Source organism: Trichosurus vulpecula, chromosome 9, assembly GCF_011100635.1.
Source record: "Trichosurus vulpecula isolate mTriVul1 chromosome 9, mTriVul1.pri, whole genome shotgun sequence".
NCBI classification, from domain to species: domain Eukaryota; kingdom Metazoa; phylum Chordata; class Mammalia; order Diprotodontia; family Phalangeridae; genus Trichosurus; species Trichosurus vulpecula.
In genome coordinates this window covers 43,585,007-43,609,201 of record NC_050581.1, presented here as the reverse complement: position 1 = coordinate 43,609,201, position 24,195 = coordinate 43,585,007, and the positions used below count along the sequence as shown (strand labels likewise).

The 24,195-nt window shown below is 34.7% G+C and overlaps 1 protein-coding gene across 2 annotated transcripts in view; it reads left to right on the top strand.

Annotated features, from left to right (window-relative positions):
* GSPT1 (G1 to S phase transition 1) overlaps positions 1-24,128 on the top strand; it is a 45,839-nt gene extending 21,711 nt beyond the window's left edge. Inside the window, exons 2-15 of one of the 2 annotated variants that reach the window (XM_036739381.1) lie at positions 1,854-1,898; positions 2,005-2,046; positions 2,797-3,024; positions 3,891-3,924; positions 4,400-4,477; positions 7,168-7,348; positions 8,970-9,124; positions 10,178-10,318; positions 11,087-11,180; positions 11,618-11,698; positions 14,291-14,464; positions 15,306-15,395; positions 15,716-15,884; positions 17,887-24,128. In XM_036739381.1, the coding sequence (XP_036595276.1) occupies positions 1,854-1,898; positions 2,005-2,046; positions 2,797-3,024; positions 3,891-3,924; positions 4,400-4,477; positions 7,168-7,348; positions 8,970-9,124; positions 10,178-10,318; positions 11,087-11,180; positions 11,618-11,698; positions 14,291-14,464; positions 15,306-15,395; positions 15,716-15,884; positions 17,887-17,939 (1,565 nt within the window). In that variant the 3' untranslated portion in view covers positions 17,940-24,128. The remainder of the gene's footprint in view (positions 1-1,853; positions 1,899-2,004; positions 2,047-2,796; positions 3,025-3,890; positions 3,925-4,399; positions 4,478-7,167; positions 7,349-8,969; positions 9,125-10,177; positions 10,319-11,086; positions 11,181-11,617; positions 11,699-14,290; positions 14,465-15,305; positions 15,396-15,715; positions 15,885-17,886) is intronic. The other variant, XM_036739382.1, reaches the window with a different exon arrangement.
* The last annotated feature ends 67 nt before the right edge of the window (positions 24,129-24,195 follow it).

The following is a 24,195-nucleotide window of genomic DNA, read 5'->3' as shown; positions in this document are numbered from 1 at the left end:
CTTAGCCTGTCCACTCCTTGGCCAAGCAGAATTATCGTCACTTTGCTGATGGGGCATCAGAATAGGACTTTGTAAATTGTATGTCACTAACCAGTTGCTAAATTAGGAGTAGTACCTGAGTACTTGAAAACATTTTCTCTTGTCTTGTTAACTGTCAGTCCTGAGAACAAATGACCACAGTCACAGAGGTTTTCCAACTGCTTTTAACTCTGGAAAAAACCGGAGAGCTCACATAGGTTATCAAAACCACACTTAACTCTAAAAATAAAACAAGATAAAACCAAAGAGCTAATAGTGGTTATAAGCAAAAAGCTTTCTTTATTCCATTGGAGGGAGGATCTAGACACATGCTAGGGCCCCCTCTAGTGGGAGACCTGCTTTAGTGTGGGCAAATCTCAATACGTATACTAGTGGGGATGCAGTGGGGACGCTGTAGCTCTGACAATGAGGGGTAACAGCAAGAGTGAGACGAATTTGATTAATAGCAGGACTTCATGACCAGAACACAGGTACTACAGGTGCTTATCCAAGCTCAGGGACCACCTGAGGCTGATGGCTAAGATCATCCAGAGGGTGAGCCACAAAGAACTATTGTCATGCCAGGCTCGGGACACAGCTTGCTTGGCTGGGCCTAGAAAACAGGGTTTCCCAATAGTAAAAAGAGACAGCGGTTTTGGCACAGGGATCCTGACATTACATAGCGTGTCAAAAAGGACTTATACTAGAATGTTTTATTAATATTCTCTGAATGATTTTGTGTCATTTTGATATTTAATTTTGAAAGAAAGGTATGTGGAGTAGCAGGCCCCAAACTTCTTGATCTTTTCTAAGTTTTTTTTCCCTAAGCCATCAAAGCAGAGGAATAGTACTCTTGCTGTGTGTGTGTGTGTGTGTGTGTGTGTGTGTGTGCGCGCGCGCGCGCGTGTATAATCAGGTTTATACAAAAACAGACTTGAATCTGGCTTTTATGATGCCTTTGTAGCCCCATGTTCTCTGCCACTGACTAGCAGTTTGATATTGAGCAAGCTGCTTCATTTCTTTGGCTCTTAGTTTATTCATGTGTGAAATGAAGAATTTGAACTAGAAGATACTAAATGCTCTTCTGATCTGTTGTTCTCTAATTTTTTTTTTTATAACTGGTTCATTTCCTACAGTAAGCCTGAATTTGTGATTTGAGACTCAGTTATAGAAACTGTGGGTTATTTGTTAACTAAAGAATTGGGAATGAGGAAGAATCTAGCCTGTTGAGTACTAAGCACTTCTACAAATGTTGAGAAAAGTATATAATTAATGTAGAGCAGCATCTTTTACAATTGACATGTTTTGCCCTTTTAAGGTTTAATCTAGCTAAATGTTATTACAGTATGGCATAGTTTATGTATCTTAACTAGACTGACTTTTGTAGAAGTTGAGCTTTGTGTGATGTTACATGTGCTATCAGCTGCAATCTCTGTTAGACCATTTTGCTTACTCTTTTAAAAAGGGAAACTTTACTGAGAAGTAATGGTTGTTTCATAACAAAGTGTATTCCCTCCCCCTGTCAAGCTGTACCTGCTTTTTATAGTAAAACTTTAATTCACACTCTAGTAACTGATAATAACTAGAACTAACCTGGGCAACAGTTAATTTGTACAATCCATGAAGAAAGAGTTTGCAAAACAATTAATAGTATAAAAATTTAGGTTGTAACTATTTGAAATATTTTAAGCACATTGTTTGTGAAATCAATATAATAGCTAATGGTCCCCTTCAAAGAACTTATAGCAGTTAGTTTAGCATTGGGGGCATACTGGGAAATTAAACATTTTAATGACTACATATATGTTTAACAAGAACCTATTTTTATTAAACAGCGCCTGTGGAACCTTCTCAAGAAGAACAGTCAGTGTTATATGAAGGTAATTTTCTGTTATACAATCTCTTCATCAGAAGTCGTTTGTTTTGGGGTTGGAAGGATAGGTATTTTTTTTGTAAACATGCATTATATCTCAATTTCTTGTTTAGGTTCAAATTCAGCTGTTAGCATGGAAATTTCAGAACCTGTTGGTAAGACACTTTCTGACCATATTAATACAGTAATATGAAACTTTCAGTCTCAAGATTTAAGGTGCAAATGTAAGTGTTATATCATAATGGCTAAATTGAGCACTGGCTTAATTGAGTCTTTGCTGTTAAGTGCATATGTAGAATTTATATTATGCTTTTCAGTTATTTTTGGAATGCTTTTAATTTGACATGAATATTACTGTAGTGATCGCAGACATGACAGGATTAAGTGAATGCTGTTAAATAAACTTAAAGTATTTGTACTTGATCAGTTTACTTTGCCAAAACTTCCATTTTACTCTCAGTGTTTCATTAATGTTTTGTATTATTCCCAAGCTGATTAATGGAAGTTTAGACCAGATTTAAATGACAGATTTTTAGATGTCCAATGAATTTCTTCTTGAATTCTGACTTTTTAATTCTTCCCATTAAGTTACTATCATTTTCAGTGCATCTTGACATATTGGAATATCTGATGTCTACATTAAGGAGTTTTAAATTCATGTTCACCTTTGCTATTTTTCCCTTTATGAAAGTGCTAAAATGGAAATCTCATTGAGAACTTAACGATAGCCAACAGTTTTAAACCTGTTATCAGCTTCAGAAATAAGTGGAGATATTCCTGATTTTCTGTATGTAGCAGGACATTAGGAAATGAAATTTTTTTCCAGTGAATATCTTTATAAAAAATATCTGTTCATTGCAAAATTGAGTTCAAAAATAAAATTAAGGCATTTGTCTTTCTTCCAGTAGAAAATGGAGAGACAGAAATGTCCCCAGAAGAATCATGGGAGCACAAAGAAGAACCTAGTGAAGCAGAGCCAGGGGGTGGCTCTTTGGGAGACGGAGGGCCTCCAGAGGAAAGTGTCCCGGAAATGATGGAGGAGGAAGAAGAATTACCAAAACCTAAATCTGTGGTAGCACCACCAGGTGCACCTAAAAAAGAACATGTAAATGTAGTATTCATTGGGCATGTAGGTGAGTTGTAAATGGGTGAAGGCTGGAGGATTGTTATATTATAGTTGCATGAAAGTATTCTTTAGTTCCCTGTGACATTTTAGTCATTGATAGCTTGCATGTCCTAACTTATGTGCGTGGTAGTAGCTAAAACCTTTTTTCCCTTTGGTTTTGGTCAACTTTCTATGAAATGAAATTTACCAGAGTGTTTTCTGATTCTTTGGGTCTGCTTATCTAGCCAAAGACATATTTACTCAAATATTCTCCATTGCTGCTATTAGTTATCTGAATGGGGAACTGGGGGTGGGAATGAGTGTAAAGAGGAGGCTCTTTCTCAGTGATAACCCATCACTTGTTTTCATGCTACTTTTACAGATCCCATTGGTGAGAAATTACAATGCTGCACCTGGGCTCTGTTAAACAGGAGCTAAGGAAGCAATTTACCCAAATAATTTTCCTTTCCCCTGCACAATATCTCCTAGGGCAAAAAGATTATTGGACCGTAAATATATACCATGACCAAAGCATCAATTTCTATGCAACAAATAAAATTTTTTTGGTAGTCTTGTTTTTGAACTTTTGGTTTGGCTACTTTCCTGTATAATTTGAAGAATGGATACTCAAGACGTGGGTATAAAGTCACATGCAGCAAGAAATAGAAAAGGAGAGAGTATTAAAATATCTCAGTGTTCTTACCATTCTTGGTAGAGGTTATTTGGAATGAAAGTGTAAAGCTGACATACTGGTGATTAAACGTGGGTCATCCCCATAATGCCCAACGTATAGTTTCTATGTCGTTTCTAAGTATAATAGTGGTTCTTTATGATAGCATATGTATCCACTTTTACTTAACTTTTTGATAGTTTACATTTCTTTGCTTTTTCTAGATGCTGGTAAATCAACTATTGGAGGACAAATAATGTAAGTTGAAAATGTATTTTTAACAAATCTCTTTAATGTTATCAAGAAACAGCAACTTTAAAACAACATTCCTGTCAGGTTCTTATCCAGGCTCAATCATTTCCAAACCAGTATTTACCACGGTTGAATACTTAGTCTTCTACAAACTTTTCAGTTTCTTAATTCAGATACTTTGCTGAATTTATTTGCTGAAAAGTCCCATAGTGTTGTTGAGGATACCTGAAAAACAACTTTTAGAATTCAAAATTGTTATTTTAGTCAACTTGGATATGGTTCACTTGGGGATTTTAACAACTAGATCTAAAAGTGGCTAGGGAAATGCTTTGTTCTCTTTACCTGTTAAGTATCAAAAACAGCTGGATTGCCCTCCTCTCAGCACAGCACTAAACCTTTAAAATAATTAGATTTTTACTTGTTGACTGCTCTAAAAGTTTTAATGTATGCTCATATGTGCGTGTTTGTGTACATTTTTCAGGTATTTGACTGGGATGGTTGATAAAAGAACACTTGAAAAATATGAACGAGAAGCTAAAGAAAAAAACAGAGAAACTTGGTATGGAAAATTTTATTATAGTAATCCAAAAACTCCTGGAAATTTACTTAATTTTACCTAGATGTTGGGCCATAGTGACTAATTTTGTGGTCTCGGTTAGTATGTCATAATTATAATTGTTAAGCACTATTCTCTGTTGGAATAGTTCTCAAACTCAGAGTTATTTGGGGCTAAAAGTGTGTTTAAAGACTGGTGTGTCTATATTAATGAATTCTAGAATCTTTGAGAAATATAAGCTTTGGGTTTTGTGCTAAAAAACTAGACTACTTTTTGTTCAGGTTTTCCTCCATCCTTCCTAGTTGTGGAGAAAAAGGCAGTAGGGAAGTGGTGCAAAAAATGCAATTTATATCATTCTTTGAAACATTTATGGAGGGGGAGGCAACACTAGTGCAAACTCCACACAGTACATCAAGTATTGAAAGGAAAATAGAATTTTGTATTCCCTCAGTATGAATTAAAATGGTATGAGAATGAAGAATAATTTAAATTCCTGATTGGTTCACAAAAACTAAGATGGTCATGGCAGGTTAGATAGAGATTTGCCGTTGTTTATCATTCAAACATACTTACAAACATTTGTAAAGCAGGAGTCTTGTATGTGTCTTTGTGAATAGCCTTACTTTTCTCCCAGAAACTATCAAGTGGTTTTTTGTTTTTATATTAAGTTCTGTTATCTTAATTATACATACATATCCCCAGGCAGCCATACATTTTGTTGCATTATTTTTTTTTAATAAGAAGGCTGTAATTTCTACACACAAATACTTTGAGGTTGTTACTCCCATGAAATTGATAACTTTGACATTTTTATTTTATTTTTCTTATATTCTTCATCTAATTACAATGACTTGGAAATGATGGGTTTTGAGATCATTTGATTGGTTCTGTTGAGGGTCATAACAATAGCAATTTTTAATACTTGATTGCTTTTTCTTACAAGGGGAATTGAGAATTGTCAGTATGTGGACAAATGAATTTTACTGTGAATCTACTTATTTGTGGATGTTTCTTTCATTGAGTTTTGGGCGGGTAAAGTTTTAATTCCAAGATTCATTCATGAGTGTTGAAACACTCATAATAGTTGAGTATCATCTTCAGAATAATCATACTTTTTAGAGCTGCATGGAAACTTAATATAATCTAACTCCTTCAAAAATTAAATATTGATTTGGTTGTTTAAAATCATGGAGCTAGTGATCAGGAAAAGCCAGGTTACCGGATACCAGGTACTCTATCAATCTTGTTTTGACAAAGTGGATTACCATAAACACCCAAATTGCAAGCCAAGCAAACTCCTGAAAAGAGTTAAACAAAAACAGCAAAAGAAGATATCAGGACTGGTAGTCATGCAGTTGACCATATGATTTTATAAATTTGCCATTTAAAAAATATTGCTATTTATAATGTTTTCTTCATCTACATGGTTGTAGTCAATATATGTGTATATATTGTTCCTTTGGTTCTGTTTCCTTACTCTGCATCATTTTATAAAAGTATTTAACATATTTAATTGAATTGCTCATATTCATTGTTCTTCATTACCTCCCATTGTTCTGCTGTGTTGTACTGCTTGCTAATTATCTTCTGTGTTCTGTATTTGGCAAAATATCTGCAAAGTGAAAACATGCTGCCCTTGCCAAGCATTTTACTCATTTGATTGAGGTTTTTTAATAGAGTGGAAGAAAAATTTTTGGGCTGTGAACTTTAAACTGTTAGAGACAATAACTAATTCTAGGAATCTCAGCTTTAAAAGACAGAAAATCCAAAGGGATAGGAATTCATTCTTTTTTTGAAACAGTGACCTAAGCCATTTGCTCTCAACACTGTATAACTCAACAGTGTATAAGCAAATAGATAAAATTAAACAACCAATAGAAAAAATTTCATAGTAAGATCAGACATAGTGAAAGTTCTGTTGAAAATTCACGTAACAGTTTGGATTCGTCAAACAGAATTGTAGTCACTGGACTTTTGCTGTATCTTTAGAGAATCATTTTCCTAAAATTATTCAAACCCTTTGTAAACACTTCTCCAGGGATTCTCCTTTTCTACTTGGTTAAAGATCAGTTTGAGATACTTAAATTAATTGAATTTATCAATAATGCAATCACTTTCAGGAAGAATCCTTGCTGCTTTGAACAAACTCCATCCCCTGCAGCAGCTGGTTAGGCCTTTGGCAAGAATGATTGTAAAAAGATTTCACACTGTTTTGGAATTGATAGTTAAAGAAGAACTGATTTTTTTTCCTCATTCAGATTAGATCAGGGACTCTAGACTTTAGGAGGCAGCTAGCTGATGCAGTGGATAGAGTGCTGGGCCTAGGGTCAGGAAAACCTGAGTTCAAATGTGGCCTCAGACACTTACTAGATGTGTGACCTTGGGCAAGTCACTTAACTCTTTTTGCTTCAGTTCCTCCTCTGTAAAATGAACTGGAGAAGGAAATGACAGACCACTCCAGCATTTTAGCCAAGAAAACCTCAGGGTCAAAAGAGGGAATGTGGGAGGGTTGGGGAGGGGATATGGGATTCATATGATTCCAAGTAGGGAATATCAATTCTTAGATTACTAAGTTACTCCCCAGCATATGCTTGCATGTAAATTTTTTTTTTGAGGAATTATATGCAGAAAATCTTATATGATATAGGTGCAGTTTTAAAAATAATGTGTCTTTAAAATTGTATTTCTCGTAGGTACTTGTCATGGGCCTTAGATACAAATCAGGAAGAACGAGACAAAGGTAAAACTGTAGAAGTGGGCCGTGCCTACTTTGAGACAGAAAAGAAGCACTTCACCATCCTAGACGCCCCCGGGCACAAGAGTTTTGTCCCAAACATGATCGGTGGTGCTTCTCAAGCTGATCTGGCTGTGCTGGTAAGAGATTGTATCAGTCGACTTTTGTTCTGTTACTGCAGCTTAGTTTGAATTCCAGAGATTGGAGTTCATTTTGAATAAATTGGCAAGTGGTAGAGTTCATAGTCACCAACTTTATACTCAAGGTATTTCTTTCCCAGGAGTCTGATGATTATGATTTTGTGACTGGAGTTAACTTCTGGGATGTATGTTTGTGATACATCTCCCTTTCCCCACTCCCAGCTCAGTTTTTATGTACTGCTAGATTAGAACCTTAAAGAAATTACTTATTTACACTTCAGTGTTTTGTACATCTCCATATGTTCTATGGGTCAGCTTCCATCTGGCATCTTGTACAGTGCTTTGCACATAGTAAATACTTAGATAAATATATGCCTGCTTTACAGTGTACTTAATGAAATTTTCAAAAATCAATAGTACTGTCACTAATGTTGGGGAAACCGCTAGTGGAGATTTTATGTGTGCCTGTCTTTCTGTCTTCTCCCCTTTGTGGTGCCCACTCTGGCCCCCAGTCAAGTGAAATGTGAATAATACCTGGGGAGAAAGGTTGGGAAAATGTTTCATTATATGAATCATTTTGTTGAAGTGGTCAATAGTTAAGTCTCATCAATATGGTATATGTCGTTTTATAAATGAATCAATAAACACTACACTGGAAGAAATATTCTTTCATTGGAAAAAAAACCTCTAACCTTTGTTTTTCTCACTCAGTTTTGAGCAGATTTGTGTGCATGAGTGTGTGTGTGTGTGTGTGTGCCTGCAGGTGTGTTCACATCTTAACTCTTTTATATTTAACATTTTGTTTGGATGTAGCACACCACTCCCCAAAAGTGCATTCTTTGAACAAAGTTAAGTACAGGGACTAATAAAAGCAATTTCCACAGAAGCTACTTTCTGCATCTGTGGGCCAAATTATCTGAGGGTGTAAGGAATATCTGAATGCTGTTTGGTAACAACAACAAACATTAAACACCTACTGGGCTCAGTGCTGGGTGGAATCTCCTTTAAAGAGGTTACAGTCTAGTAGAGGGACAAGACACAAATGGAGTTAACTATAATATTCAGTATTAAACGAATTCGTTAATTGCAGAAGTGCTTTTTGAGGTCCAAAGGGGAAGGTTGGTAATGTTGAGGCTTGGGGACAGGTGGGGCTCAATGTCAGGAAAGATTTCATGAAAGAGATGTTACCTTCATTAAAAAGATGAATAGGAAGTTGCTGAATTGGGGGTGGGGGTGTTCTTGGCATCAAGAAACTGAGCATAAGCACAAAGTGAATCAGGGAACCCAATTTTCTGTGTCTGTTTAACCTGTAAGAGAAAGCTCGAAAAACAGTAGAACCACTTAGTGTGGGGCCTAGAATGTCTCGCAAAGAATGTAGCATTTCATTCAGTAGGCAGTAGGGAGCCATTGAAGATTTTTCAGTAAATGTGTGTCTAGGCAGGTGTTAATGAAGGACCTGCCTATACTGGGGTGGTGGTAGGTAATACTTGTAGGGATAGTCTTTCTTACTTCTGTCCTGCTTTCTTAATGCCAGATTCTAGTATAGCTGAAGTATGTAACATTTTCAAATTGGAAGTGTGTGCATTGAAGAAAAACTTGTGGGGTTGTTTCCTTGGAATAGGTAATCTCTGCCCGGAAAGGAGAGTTTGAAACTGGATTTGAAAAAGGAGGACAGACAAGAGAACATGCCATGTTGGCAAAAACAGCAGGTGTAAAACACTTAATAGTGCTTATTAATAAGATGGATGACCCAACAGTAAATTGGAGCAATGAAAGGTGACTAAAGCTTATATTCATTTTTCAGTTATCTTGCTGTATATTTACAATCATTTAATGGAGAGAACTGTGGTTTTCTCAAAGATGTTTTATTGAAGCTCTTAATAAAAAAAATCGCTGACACTTTGCTGATAACTTCTGTTATCTCAGACCCTTCCCCTGAAATACCTCCTTGGTAACAAATAAGTCAAGCAAAAAAAGTCAACATGTGAACTATGTCGGAAAACTTACAGCTTATTTTGTACCTGTTGTCCACCATCCCTTCTAGCTCTCAGGAAGCCTGCCTCACCCCTATGTTCTTATAAAGCACAGTTGGTCATTGCTTTGATCAGCTCTGAAGTCTCTGCAGTGTTTAAGTACCTTTTTCTTTTGGTGGGGTTCACTGAGTGTGTGTTTATACAAATCTTCCCAGTTTTTCTGAATGTTTTATATTTGCCATGTCTTACGTTTCAATAATATTCCAATACATTTAACTCAGTGTTTTCTTCTGTCTTCCAGTAGATGGGAACCCACTTTTCCTTTATTTCTTTTCCAAAAATTCTGGTGAACATATTTTATATCTATGGGATTTTTCTTCCATCCTTGACTTCCTAGGGATCATAATGGCATTCCTGGGTCACAGCATTGTGTAGTTTAGTTCAGTTTATATAAAGTTTAGGGACTTTTTAAAAGTGTGATTACAGATTGTTTTCTGGAATAGTTGGTTGCGTTCACAGCTCTGACAGCAGTGCATTAATGTACTTGCCTCCCCCAGTCCCTCCAGCATGTATTTATTTTGTCTGGTCACTTTTGTGCTAATCTGATGGTACTTAGGTTGAATTTTGAGGACTGAGGTAGAATCTTAGTTGTTTTAATTTACACCTGTTATTTGTGATTTTGAGCATTTTTTTATATGGCTATTGATGGCTTGCATATACCAAGCTTTCAAAAACTTTAAAACTGTTCATAAGCCACTGGGGACTATTTGAGTCTTCTTTTTTAATTCTCCTTAATGATGAAATGTTATGTAAGTATCTTTTTCACAGTTGGCTAATTTTTAATAAATATTTGTAGATATGAAGAATGTAAAGAAAAGTTGGTGCCATTTTTGAAAAAAGTTGGCTTCAATCCCAAAAAGGATATACACTTCATGCCCTGCTCAGGATTGACTGGTGCAAACCTTAAAGAGCAATCAGATTTCTGTCCTTGGTATATGTAAGTATCTTTAAGATTGGGGAAAATAACGACTAATAGTGTTCTTGTTTAATGAGGTCCACTACTACTATCATAAATTTTGAAAGCGGTTTGTCTGCCTTATCCTTTAAATACATGATGGTCTTGTGAAATATATTTACATAATAAGGAATACAACCTTGACACTTTAAGGGAAATGGTTGTTATGTAGAATCATAATTTTGGAATTGAGATCTGGGCTAGTCTTAATTTTACAGGTGTCTGTCAAATGATTGCTTCACAATTTTTTCCTCACTAGTCTACATGACATAGAAATGAAAATAACATAGATAAAGAAGACCAGGTGTTTGAAATGATTACTGAACTACAGTGGGAAAAAACAGTGTCTTTGAAATCAGAAGACACGTTTTTTTAACTAATTCATTAGTTATGGGCCCTTGGGGAAGTCACTTCACCTCTCAAACCTCAGTTTCTGCATTTATAAGATGGAGCTTGTACTACTTGTTTCACAAGATTATGATTAAACTTAAGTGAAATTATGTATATAAAACACCTGGTACACTATGAAGTGTTATAAGTTCTTATCCTAGGAACCAGTCTGTGGAAAATAATAATAAATATTGTTAAGGGAAGAGGCTATTTGAAATGAATATAAAATATTGTTATAACAGTTATGCTTATCTTTTTGCATTAGTTACTTGAACCAAATCATTCCTTGATTTATAATTTTTCTGATTTGTGTTACTGGGCAAAACTAGTGTTGTTAATTGTTGTATTGTATCTTTTCAGTGGGTTACCATTTATTCCATATCTGGATAATTTGCCAAATTTCAACAGATCAGTTGATGGACCAATCAGGCTGCCAATTGTGGATAAATACAAGGTATCAAGAAAGGCTACCGTTAGATGGGAGTGTCTTAGTTCAGAATAATTTCTGTTAACAAAATAGTATAAAGAAATATCAATAATGGATTGTGTTCTCTTTTTAACTTGTCTTGGGATTTAAGTCATTTTGATTCTTTAAATCCTGGAGTTGCTCTTGTCAATAGTTTGTGGGTAGTATCACAGAATCTTTCCCAAAGAATTGATTATATTCATTCACATAATAATTTTTGAGAATATGCTATTTATTTTGAATTCGAGATCCTTTACTTAGGTCCTTGTTTTCCTTTCTTCAGTCAGCCCTAGTGATTGTTCCATAATAATTAGTCTGAATAATTATTTTTTTTAAAGTATTATTTACAAGGTAATCAATAAGGTTGAAAATGCAACCAACAAATTATGCCTGTATATCTGATTTCAAAAAAATTATTTCTAAAGGATATGGGCACTGTGGTCCTGGGAAAGCTGGAATCGGGCTCTATTTGTAAAGGACAGCAGCTTGTGATGATGCCAAACAAGGTAAGAATGAAAAGTTTTCTTCTAAGTAAACTGTAATGCTGTATTCTGTTTAATTTTTTTCTTGAAAATATCAGTAAATGTTTGGAACATGAATATACGCACGACCTAGTGCCTACAAATCAAAATCAAAGAAAATTCACCATTCATTTAAGTGAATGTTTTATCAGTCTTTGGGAAGAAAAAAAGAAATGGGTGAAATTGGCAGGGGTGGAGGGTGATGGGACCATGGCCCAGTGTCATTCAGTTTAAAAGCAAATACAGTAGGACTCTTCTATGAAAACTTTCATCAGGATCTTAACTTTGGTAAATGTAGCATTTACTATATATAGTTAAGATAATGGTACAGTGTCTATAACTCTGCCCTATAAACTATGCTGTTGGTTGATTCTAATAGGTTCTTCTTCCTCTGATTTCAGAGATGTGCCAAGACCCTAAACATGCCAAACCCTAGAACTTTATTATTATATCATAGTTCAAATAATGTGCTTTCCAGTTAAGTGTTTTAATTAGTGGCACCTAGCCTGTAAGCTTAAAAAAAAATCTTATTCTTACATATATTTTGCCAGCCCATAATATTGTATTTCTCCCTATAAATTTATTTCAGTTAATGATTTCTGCATTGTTATTACTTTAAATGTATGGATTCGGGAAAAAAAACACTCAGCAATTTTTCATTGAACTGAGAGCATTGATACCTACTTTGGACTAGTAGTGGTAGACAATTAACTATTTCCTGATGGGCCAGTTTAACAGGTGGACTGTTGTTGGAGACAGTTGTGCCTGATAAGGATAATTACTCTTATTCCCACAGCGAAACCCCAAAGCTGCTAGTCCCATTAGGCCCTTAGTGGAACAGAATGGCCTAGCAAGTTGGAGACTAGACTCATAATTAAAGATGTACTTTGTACATCTAAAACCCAGTAAGCATATCAGTTTCTTTCTTTCTAGGCTTTCAATGACTGGCCTAAAATCTTTTCTAAGCTCAAAATTGGCTCTATGCCCCAAAACTGTAACTCCCTCTCTTCTGTCTCTTTCAGCAAGAAATCGTGTAATCTTACTGTTAAGAAATACAAGTTGTTAGTGTGTGTCAAAATTACAGAACTATCAGATACTAAATATGTATGAGTGAAGAAATAATTAGCTCTTGAATTAGAATACCTGATGAGCTAGGCAGTAACCCTGTTATATCCTAAGTTCACTGGAGTCAAAGAATACTTTTTTCTTGTTTGAGATATCAGGCCCTTTCTGAGGTGGATGTGTAGAAAGGGTTATGAGAGTTAGTCCATCACTTAGTGAGTATTAATATGTACCTTAGAATCATGTCTTAAGGAAACCTTGAGAGTTCACTTAGTCATTTTCCCAGACTTCAGCCAGAGTCACACTTCAAATTACCCAGACATATCAGAGAAAGGAGAGAATACCACGTCACTCAGGAACACACTCCAATGTTTAATAATCCTCTATCTGGAAATTCTTCCTTATATTTAATTTAAATCCTTCATGCTGCAGCTTAAGCCCATTTCCTCTTGTTCTATCCTCAGTGGAGATGGAGAACAGCTGGTCACCATCCTCAGTATAATAACCCTTCATATACTTGAAGAAGTTGTTTGACTCAAACCCACATTTGACAAAGGAATCTCGAGATAAAGATTCACATCACCTTTAGATTAGCTCCATTGGTCTTAACCATTAAAGGACATTTGTGTGTGGGGGTGGTGCTGGATTAGTTGAGCATAAAATAGTAAGTAAAGATTTCTTGTTACACTTCTGTGTGGTGGGGTTGTTAGTGTCGACCCCTTTACTCCCTTAAGGTAGACAGTTTAGTTAAAAGTATAGTCCTACCTTTAAATTCATACAGAAGAAATAAACATCCTTGCCTGTTTTCTGTGTAGAATCATGGTGGGTGGAAGTGGGGGGAAGTTGCCTTTAGAACGGTTTTGGTATAGGAAATATTGATTCAGAATTTCACAAAGATCCCTTTCTAGTTATTCTTTAATATAAGGGTAACATTTTAGAAAGGATATTGCTTCAACATTACTGATTATTTTTTCATATGATCTGCTTTTAAACTTACGTCTGAATACTTTTCAAAAAATTCAGACTCTTAGATTATTGGGAACTGATAGGCATTGGGAAATGTGCCGTGAGATTGAAGAGGTTGAACCTTAGAAGAATCAGATGACTAATTCCTACTTATATTCATGTTAGATCTAATAAATAAGTATAAATTAGAGGCTTTATAATAGAAGAGTTAATATTCAGGCCTTGATTTCTTCTTTGAACAGTATCAGAATAAGACAAATAAGCATTTATTAAGTTATTTTATGCCACATACTTTGATTAACATGTAAAGATGTAAGGAATTGCTTTATATTTTGATTGGCAGTTGTATTGTTGGTATATTTATTTTATTTCCATCATTGGTTTTGAATGGAATAATCTTTTCAATACAACAGATATTTTTCATTGCTTAATCAGTAAGTAAAAAACTTAGCTATAAGAGTTAAGCAAATATTCATATGTAATTTTATAAATTATAATGTAATGAACACATTTTTCAAATATCAAAAATCCAATCTTGGTTTCTTTAAGCACAACGTGGAAGTTCTTGGAATCCTATCTGATGATGTAGAAACTGATTCTGTAGCCCCAGGTGAAAACCTCAAGATTAGACTAAAGGGAATTGAAGAAGAAGAAATTCTTCCAGGATTCATACTTTGTGATCCTAATAATCTTTGTCATTCTGGACGCACGTTTGATGCCCAGGTAAGTGCAAGTGCGCATATCACCACACCTTAAATCTGATTATGGAGTACTTCATTTCTCTAACTGTTGTTATATATATTTTATTTGCATTTGCAGTATGGTGGAGAAACTTTACCAAATTATAATGGCACCAAATTAATCAAATCCTTAAAATAATGATACTTTGCACATAAACACCTTTGTTCAATACAGTCTAAATGCATAATGTCATAGTTTCTTTTATTCTGCATATAATCTGCAATGGGGCACTAAAGCCATTTCTCAAACAGCTCTAAATTTTAAATAAACTTTGCTTTGGACTTTTAGAAAGTGCTATTTAATCTGTCTTCTCATTTGATCCTCACAACAAACCTGTGTTAAGAAGGGGAGAAGGTCGTGTCCTCATTCTGTAAATAAGGAAACTGAGGCTCAGAGAGCTTAACTGACTTGGAGTCAAATAGCAATAAGTAAATGGCTAAGCCAGGTAGCATTACAAACTGTTGAACTCAACTCTTTAGCATTTAACTCATTTTCCTTTGATCTACTGTCAAGTAAGTAATTTTAATGCTACAAATGCTTGATATATTCAGTTTGTATCAGGAAAAATAAGCATGCTATCTTCTACCCTCCTTTAAAACTTTCCATGTTCTGCACATACCATAAGTAGCCTTTAAAATAACTATTCATTACAAGGAACAGTGTATGCTGGGTGACTAGAAACCCAAAGCCATTGTGCTATTAATGGTAGGTTAATTAGTGCCAGTTTTTTATATGCAAGAATGCATAATACACAAGACTGAACCTTGCTGTCTGTTGCCTTTAAGCATAGAGAAATAGTAATGAACTTTGTGTTGCTTTTCAGATAGTGATTATTGAGCACAAATCCATCATCTGCCCAGGTTATAATGCGGTGCTGCACATTCATACCTGTATCGAAGAAGTCGAGATAACAGTGAGTTTGTAGTAAAATAATACACAACTTTCATTGTCAGACAGTCACTATGAAAAGATGGTACCTAGTTGAAAACCAGAGCTGTTCAAAACCTTGATGTTATAATTCCTCCATAGTGGCATTTTTGGGATGTTGTTTGGAGTGTGTTTTTGATGTTGAAATTCTTGCAGGGATTGTTAAGTTTTTTGAAGTTAAGGCTCAAGACTTAGGAGTGGGGGAGAAATTAGTGGACACTAATCTGATTTATTTTTTCCTTATTTGATATAAACTCTTTGTTTATCTGGTTTGATGTAAAGCTTCTGGACTTGTGTTTTGGATAGGCCTTAATCTGCTTGGTAGACAAAAAATCAGGAGAAAAAAGTAAGACACGACCACGTTTTGTCAAACAAGATCAAGTATGCATTGCCCGTTTAAGGACAGCAGGAACCATCTGCCTTGAGACCTTCAAAGATTTCCCTCAGATGGGTCGTTTTACCTTAAGAGATGAGGGTAAGAGGACTAAAAGATAACATGTTTATAACTCATTGATCTGTGCTTGTGCTTTAATAAAATCCATCATTAGAATCCTGCATCAGTGTGGGTTCAGAGAGGACTTTGAATCCATAGACTAATTGAACTGGAAGGGACTTTTGAAATCATCTATTCAAATCCATCTTGTTTTATTGGTAAGAAAAAGGTAAAGTGATTTCTTGGAAGACACAGCTAATGAGTGCCAGATGATTTGAGACTGGAACCCTCCCTCCTTCATAAAGTGTGCATCAGCTATGCATAGCATAGCATTAGCTATGGTGGGCTGCTTAGAATTGAAATCTTTTTTTTTTTTTGCTTTTTGGCAGGGCAATTGGGGTTAAGTGACTTGCCCCAGGTCACACAGCTAGTACATGTGTCAAGTGTCTGAGGCCAGATTTGAACTCAGGTCCTCCTGACTCCAGGGCTGGTGCTCTACTCACTGCGCCATCTAGCTGCCCCATCACTGCGCCATCTAGCTGCCCCAGAATTGAAATCTTAAATATGATTCCATAGTACCAAATTTTAAAAACATTTTATATGCTAAATTAAATATATGTAAAAAATTTTTTAAATTTTGTTTATATCTACTTGATTTTAATTGTTTGAACAGTACCTGCAGCTTGCCTTTTGTGACTAGAATATTTCCTTTTAACTAACCAAAGTTTTGAATAGCACATTATATGATAATTTAACTTATCATCTAACCAAATGTATTTCACCTCATTGATGGTCCTGAAATGGGTGATATTGAAATTCATGAGAAACTTGACTGAGGAATCATGAAATTAATGCTACTTTTGAGAAAACTCATTTTATTGGAGTTAGAGATTTATATAGCATTGATGCGAAGGTTTTGCTTAAAACTTAAGACAGAATATACTTTTATTTTAAAACACCATATCCTGTATTTCTTAGCATTTAGTACATAGGGATATAGGTTGATTTCTCTTTACCACTGTTACTTTGCAGTTCTTTGTAAAAAAATTATCCTAGGGACATTCAGTCTATCAACAAACATTTATTAAGCACTTGTTGTACACTGGATGATATGCCAGGTACTATGGAAAGGTAGATAGGGAACTGTCTCAGCCTCCAGGGAATTTACATTATGTTGTTAGATAAGTGCATCTAGAATAAAGACAAGGCAGTCTGAGGAGGAAGGACAGTAGTATTGGGGGATTCAGGGGAAGTTTCATATGAAATGTGGAGCTTGAGCTGAGTTTTGAAGAAAGAGAAGGGAGAAGGAACAGAGGTAGGAGACACAGGCATGTGAAAAACAGGAAGATAGTACTGTATAATGAGACTGGAAAGGTATGTTGAGGCCAGGTTGTGAGGGACTTCAAAAAGTTACCAGGAATACGCATGTATTTTATCCTGGAGGCAGTAGGAAGGGGCTGGAGTTAATTGAGTAAGAATGATCAGAACTACCCTTAAGGAAAATCATTTTGGCAGTTTGGGAGGATGCCATAAAGTGGAGGAAAAGATTTGAGAGGAAGGGAGAACAGTTGAATTGAATTAAGATTGTGTTAGATACTTTTAGGCCTTACTTGATTCAGTAGTATTTTCATCTAGCAGTTCATATTGATTGTTGTATCTATTTTGTTTTGGTTTTAGGTATTACACCAAATTCCCAGAAAAAAAAAGGGGTGGTAATCCCCATTAATCTATATATGTTCCCTCTGTGTTATATACATCAGTAATAACTATTTCTTTGTCCTAATCAGTTACACTTATTTCACATTATAAAGTTCTAGTAATAGAGATTACACCTTCTATGTCTACCTTTTGTGTTTAACCACTTATATATGTTATCTAAAACTTTGTTGGCTTAAAATGTCAGTAAGCCTTTTGAATAATTTTTCAACTATAAAATGTATTGAAAATGGGACCTCAGGAGGTCAAAATGATTTTGTAGTTTGTCTAGACTGTTAATGAAAAGGTGGTTTTTTATTTTTATTTTGTCATTGTTGTTGTCTTTTAGGGAAGACCATTGCAATTGGAAAAGTTCTGAAACTGGTTCCAGAGAAGGACTAAGCATTTTTCTTGATGACCCTGCACAATACTGTGAGGAAAATTGACTCTGCAAAAGCCTACTTCACACCGCCTTCTCTTATTTTCTGCCCATTGATAAACTTCTCCCCATATTTTGCAAAGACAGATTTCACAGCAAAAGTCCACATTATGTCAGCTTTCTCATATTGAGAGCTCTGCTATGCCACTGTTGAATTTTCCCCAAAGTTTTTTTTTTTTTTCTCCTCCCAAATTCTGCTTCCTTGGACAGATTCGGCAATAGCTTTGTAAGTGATGTGGACATAATTGCCTACAATAATGAAAACCTAAAGGAATTTTTTATTTTTAATTTTCCCCTTAGGCATATTTAGACATCTTTTTTCCAGGCAGATCATTCAGAGTGTGCGAGTGTGTGTGCACATGTTACAAAGACAACTACCATGTTAATAAAATATTCAATTTGAAATCCTTTTCGGTATTTGAATTGCTTTTGAATAATGTTTTTTATCTGGATGTAACACTGTTGCATTAGCTTTTTAACTTTCCAAGTAATTGAATACATTTTATTACTTGGACTTTTCTAAACTACCCCACCCACCCACTGTTTTAAATGAGGCGTTTACGAGCAACGTTCAAGGTTGTTATTAAAGGAAAAAAATTAGTTTTGTCCCTTTCGGTGGTTAGTGCATTCATAAAGCTAAAATGTTTGTTCAAATATGACACTGCTTTATTAACTTCATGTCAGTTTTGTTTTCTGCCAAAATTAATATTTAGGTTTGTTTAGTTGATTTCTTAAACATGTTTTGAAATGACAAACAGCATTCTGTGGTTTTATAGGTAAAACAATGAAATTCTTCCCCTCTGTAAAAATCTAGTATTAAAAGAGTGGAATTCACAAAAAAGAAAACTTGCAAGATCTGGCATGAAGTGCCTCTATTAATATTTGTAGAAGCTGCATTGAATTGGAAAACTGCATCAGTGAAAAATGCCAGTTCTTACAAGTTACTCAGTTCACTCTCTGTATTGGTAACTTTGAAGGCTGGATAATCCTTGCTATTTAAAGCTAAATATGAATTGAGAAAATCAACTACCAAATATTTAAGATAATAAAAATTTGCACATACTGATATTTGGAGTGAGATAAGTAGAATCAAGCACAGTTTAAATTTGTGATCTAAGCAATTTGAACGTGAAAGCTGAGTTCTTGAATCTAAAACTGAAATTAATTTTTTGATTGAGCCACATGTCAGCATGGTAGTTCTTTTTAGGTTGAAGGTTAACAATCTACAATAACTATGACTTAAAAAGAAATTTAAGGTGAATGAGAAATGGGAAAGAAAACTTTTAAAGTATTCCTAGAAGCCCCTAATTTAATTTTTAATATTGCCATTTATTGAAGAATTGACTTTTTTAGAATGTTACTTTTCCCCTACTATGTAATCATGTATTTAAATAATGGAAAGTCCCCTCCCTGTAACATCCCTCAGAAATGAAAAAGCAACAGTCAATGACTGTATTTCCATTCAGAAATACTTAAAACTTAAAACAGTTTAACCATTTGTTTCTTTGTAACTGTGGAACCTCCCATTCTTTTAACTTATAAGGCTACATTGTATGGACAGAGCAAAATTATTGTCCTTCAGTTTCATATGATTACACCTGTAGCTACCATAATGCATGAAATTTAAATAAATTTTATTATGTCTGCAAATCTCTGGGCTGTTATTTCTGGGAAATCTGAGAGCTGTAATTGAAATTAATAAGCTCTTTTGTACTGAGAAGTGAACAAGAGCAAAACACTAGCTTTTCTTGGATTTCAAAGAGTCTAAAAGTTAAAGAATCAGTGAAATTATATCCAAAGATTATTTTCCATTTTTGATTGAATAAATTTTTTTAACCAGATGTTTGCTCTCAAAATGTTTACACTTTCAATAACTGCTTGTTGCCAAGACTGTTAAAGAGAATGACATTAACCGTGGAGGATATGCTTATAGTTAACTGCTGTATTTAAAATCAATTTTTAAAAAGTTTTTTTAGTAGAATTTTCACATTTGAGTAGCAGACATTAAATTAATTTACAGAAATTTAAACTTGGATAATTGAGTGGAATGTGTTTCATATGAAACCATTCCAACTTAGAGGTGGTAAATTTTAAAACCAGTCCCCTTTGAGTCTAGCTGATATGTTGCACGGGGGACTTTAGTTTTGGAAGCGATTTGGCAGCATGTGGAAATGTGGCAGATTGCTTTTTAGCCTTCTCTAAATGCTGAGCTGTCATTCTCAAGTCTTCTGCAATCTGGTTACATATTAATGGTCAAGTGGCAAAGCAGTAGGGCAGTTGCCTGTGTGTTTAGGATATAACCTAAACATTTCTTTTTACGTCTTGAATATAGAAGTATTAGATAAATGATTTTCCTTGAAAGTTCCTCAGAGATTGCATCTTTTTATGTTAAATAATATGCTTCATCAATTTTTCATGCTAGATCATTTTGCATAATTTTTTAATTGATGCACTGAATTTGGGTGAAGAATGCAAAGGAAAAGATTGCATTTGTTTAGTTTTTGGAATATAGTGCAATTACTAGTTATATAAGTTCATCAATGTAATGAGGTTTTCTAAATAATTGCCACCTTAAATATTTATTTATTTCAGTGGAGAAACAAAAAAAAAATGGCGTACTTACTGCTTTTAATTTGAAAAAGGACTTATCCAGCCATAAGAATGGAAATGTTATGTAAATTGCAACTTGAAAGAGTCGGACTGAGTATATTGCCATGAAATAAGACATTATCAAATGATAGATGGTATCATTTGATCTAGAGCCCATGTATGTTTCCTTTATCTTGAACTGAAAGTCCTGATAATGTATATGATGATTAAATGCAAGAATACCATAAATGTTCCTTAGAGAGCCCAGGTTGTTCACTGTAACATGAAATTAATTCATATTTGTCTACTGGTAAATGCTATAATGCTATGAGAACTGCTCATATGGGACATTAAAGACCATATTAAGTGAGCTGTTATTGGCGATAGCCACTCAAGTGGAGTACTTCCAGATATTGGGTCATACTTGAAACCAAGTGAAGTTGGCTTCAAAAAAGTATGGTAACCCTAACATCCTGAATGAACTTTTGAGGAATTAGTTCTTCCACTGGTGATCTACGGGAGCACTGGTTATTTGGCTGGCATCACTTCATACAAGATTTTTGATGACTACTCCACAAAAGAGCACTCCAGCAACTTTTCTCAGTGGCAAAGTCTTCCCATTGAACTCAGCTATTTGGATGATGATTCTACTGCTTTTGGTAGGGTCATTAGGTGATCAAGGTTTTAAATGCAATTGTCAGCCTCTTTAGTATCTGGCAACTTTTAAAACTGATTTTTTAATAGCTCTGGTTACAACACTATAGTTCTGATCACATTGGCTAATGTTATATTCAGCATGGGCAGACAATACCAGTGCAAACTGTCATTAATCCTCTCACAGACATATGTAAGGTAGATAGTGATCAATCAGGGGTGGTATTTGGTATTTTTTTTTCCTACTCTAGAAATCTTGACTTAGATTTTCCTCTGCTAATTTTTAAGTGAAACCTAGCAGTTAATATCTGATAAATAGTGATAATGATTTTCTTACAGAAGTCACGCCATAGTAGTAACATATTAGTCTATTCAGTTCTAAGCAATTCAGAAGATGTGAGAGTTGCATTTTGTACTTCTTATACAGTTCAGTCAATAGGAACTATTACCCAAAATTATTTTCCAACAGATTTTCAGAGTAGTTTCAATTTGAATCTGTTTACTATTAGCATTCAAGTTGGCCAAATATCGATAGATTTTTGGTTCTAAGATATTTCTTTTCAGTATCATAGAACTCAGTGAGTCTTCCCTATGTGAATAAACTTCATGCACCTCTAATCCTATACTTCCTTGAAACATCAGTATGCTAAATGAGTTATTGGTGCACTTAGGAATTGAAAAAAAAAACCAGGGAATTAGAGCCTTTCTTGTTATGTCCTGTAAGGAAAATAATAGAGCCTTTTTTTTTTTCCATTAAGCTGAAGATGCCAGACTGAGAGACCTATAAGAGTGCCACCTGTTTTTTTTCTGGTCGTCCAGCATTGGCCATGTGTGCCTGCTGAAGCTTAACATTGAACTGTCAGGTTTGGAGACAGCAGACATGGAATAGGAATATTTTCCCTCTACCCATATTTAGCTTTAATTTTCTAAACTATTGTTAGCTTAGTTACTGGTAGATGAAAAAACTGTTTTGTTTCAAATACTGCTGGCCATAGGTTCTCACTACCTCCTTTTCTACTACCTATGAAAGGGAATACATTTGTATTGGAGTTATAGCTTGTGAATTTCTTGGGTAATCAAATTCTTCCCTGTTTATCCATATGCACATTAAGTAGAAATTGTGAGAATTTAGTTAGAGAATTATTTTTTCCTTATGTATGTTGTATTTGGTAAAAACAAGATTGGCTGTGGGTCACAGCCTTTATTTTTGTGGATGAGTACTGCATACTTATACACATAAGTGTATTATCAGATATTCATTGGTAATGAATTGCCAAATGTCTATTCCCTCTGTTTGTAGTAGACTTGAGTTTCTTCTGTTAGTTTCTATTAAAAAAAACATAGAGATCTTTCAAGATTTTCTATGACTTTGAATTTATTTTTAAGTGGGGAGGATAAAGGGAACTGGTTACAGTATTTTAAAAGCAAAGTCAAGGAGTAATCTCTCTTTAAGTGGGAATTTTGGGGATCCACAGTTAAAATTGTTTTTCCATATGATTTATAGCTACCTACTGTGCCTAACATGATGCCTGTGTGAGGATTACGCTTAGTCTGCTCTTGCGGCTATTCATATGACAAGTAAAAAATTGCCTTTGTAATAACAATAAAATATTGTCATCTTCCCTTTTGAAGGATTTGTCTCTTTGTTTATAATCACTTTCATTGTACCATACCATGAGTGCAAATGTCCATGCTTCTGTACATTCTTAATTTGTTTATTTTTGTACTCGTTACTGGGCTTAGAAGCACCTACCAACTAGTTTTATTAGGATAGCTCTTCTAAGTTCTGTTATACCAAGAAATAACAAATATGCGTGTGTTGGCTATGCATACCACGTGCAAGGCTTTTGACTGGCTTATCTGACTAAAGCTTGCAAAGCATAAAACAGCACTCCAAGACGTTGGAAATACTTAACAATATTAATAATAAGTCATTACAGTGTGCAGTTTTTTCTATACCGTTCATTGGGAAATGTCAGTGATTTAAATCAGTAGACCTCATATGTACCTCAATATGTACTTTTTCACCAGGTAATGCTCTAATCTGTAAAACTTCAGGATTTTTACAATAGAGACCAAATAGTACTTTCCCTTTATTCTGTGCAAAAGCAAAAGAAAAACTATTACCCGAAGAAGTATATATAGTGGTTAAACCTATAAATGGCAGCAAGATATTTCTTAGACTTGGTTTTTTTCTTTTTCATAGCTATCAGCTCTTTTATGTAATCTCTACAACTAGAACTTTAGGTAAAAGGTGTTAACTCCAAATTTTGCATGAGCAGAATCCAAATGTGTATTTATGGCACAGAAGAAACTCACTTGGGCTTTAGGCTTTTTGATGCTTAGAATTTCAATGTAGATATACAGTGACCAAAGGGAAGAGTTGAATTTTATTGAGTTGTAATTATTACAAAAGGTAAATAACTGGATAATTTTCTAATAATCAAGATTAAGTTTCTGATCTAAGTTAAATTGGGCCCAGAGCAAGCCTAATGAATGGTTTTGTCTTCATTTGGAATGATCTACATTGTCCTCTGACATTAAACCACATATAGGTATTATATTGCAGGGTGGGTATACTACTGTGACTATAAGACCTTTGTCCTGATTATTGTGTTTCTTTGCTAAGCACATGGTGTCCTTTTTTTGAAGGATCATAGGTCTTTCCAGGGGCAAGGCAGTGTATCCACCTTTGATGCTATTTTTCAAGATGAAGAAAGTGATTATCCCCATAATCTGGAATACTTGAAGCATTTAAAAAGTATAGTATTTAGGTCCTAGGCAGGATGTTGCTTATTTTACTACATTAATCCCTTTGTTTTCAGTTACGGCATTATTTTAAGCACATTACCATTGGATGATATGGTGATATGTGGACAATTTAAATAAAATCTGTTTGGACTACTGTACCATCCCTTTTTTAGTCTCCCTGTATTTTTATTTGCAGTCCAGATTGTTCCAACTGCTTCTTACAAA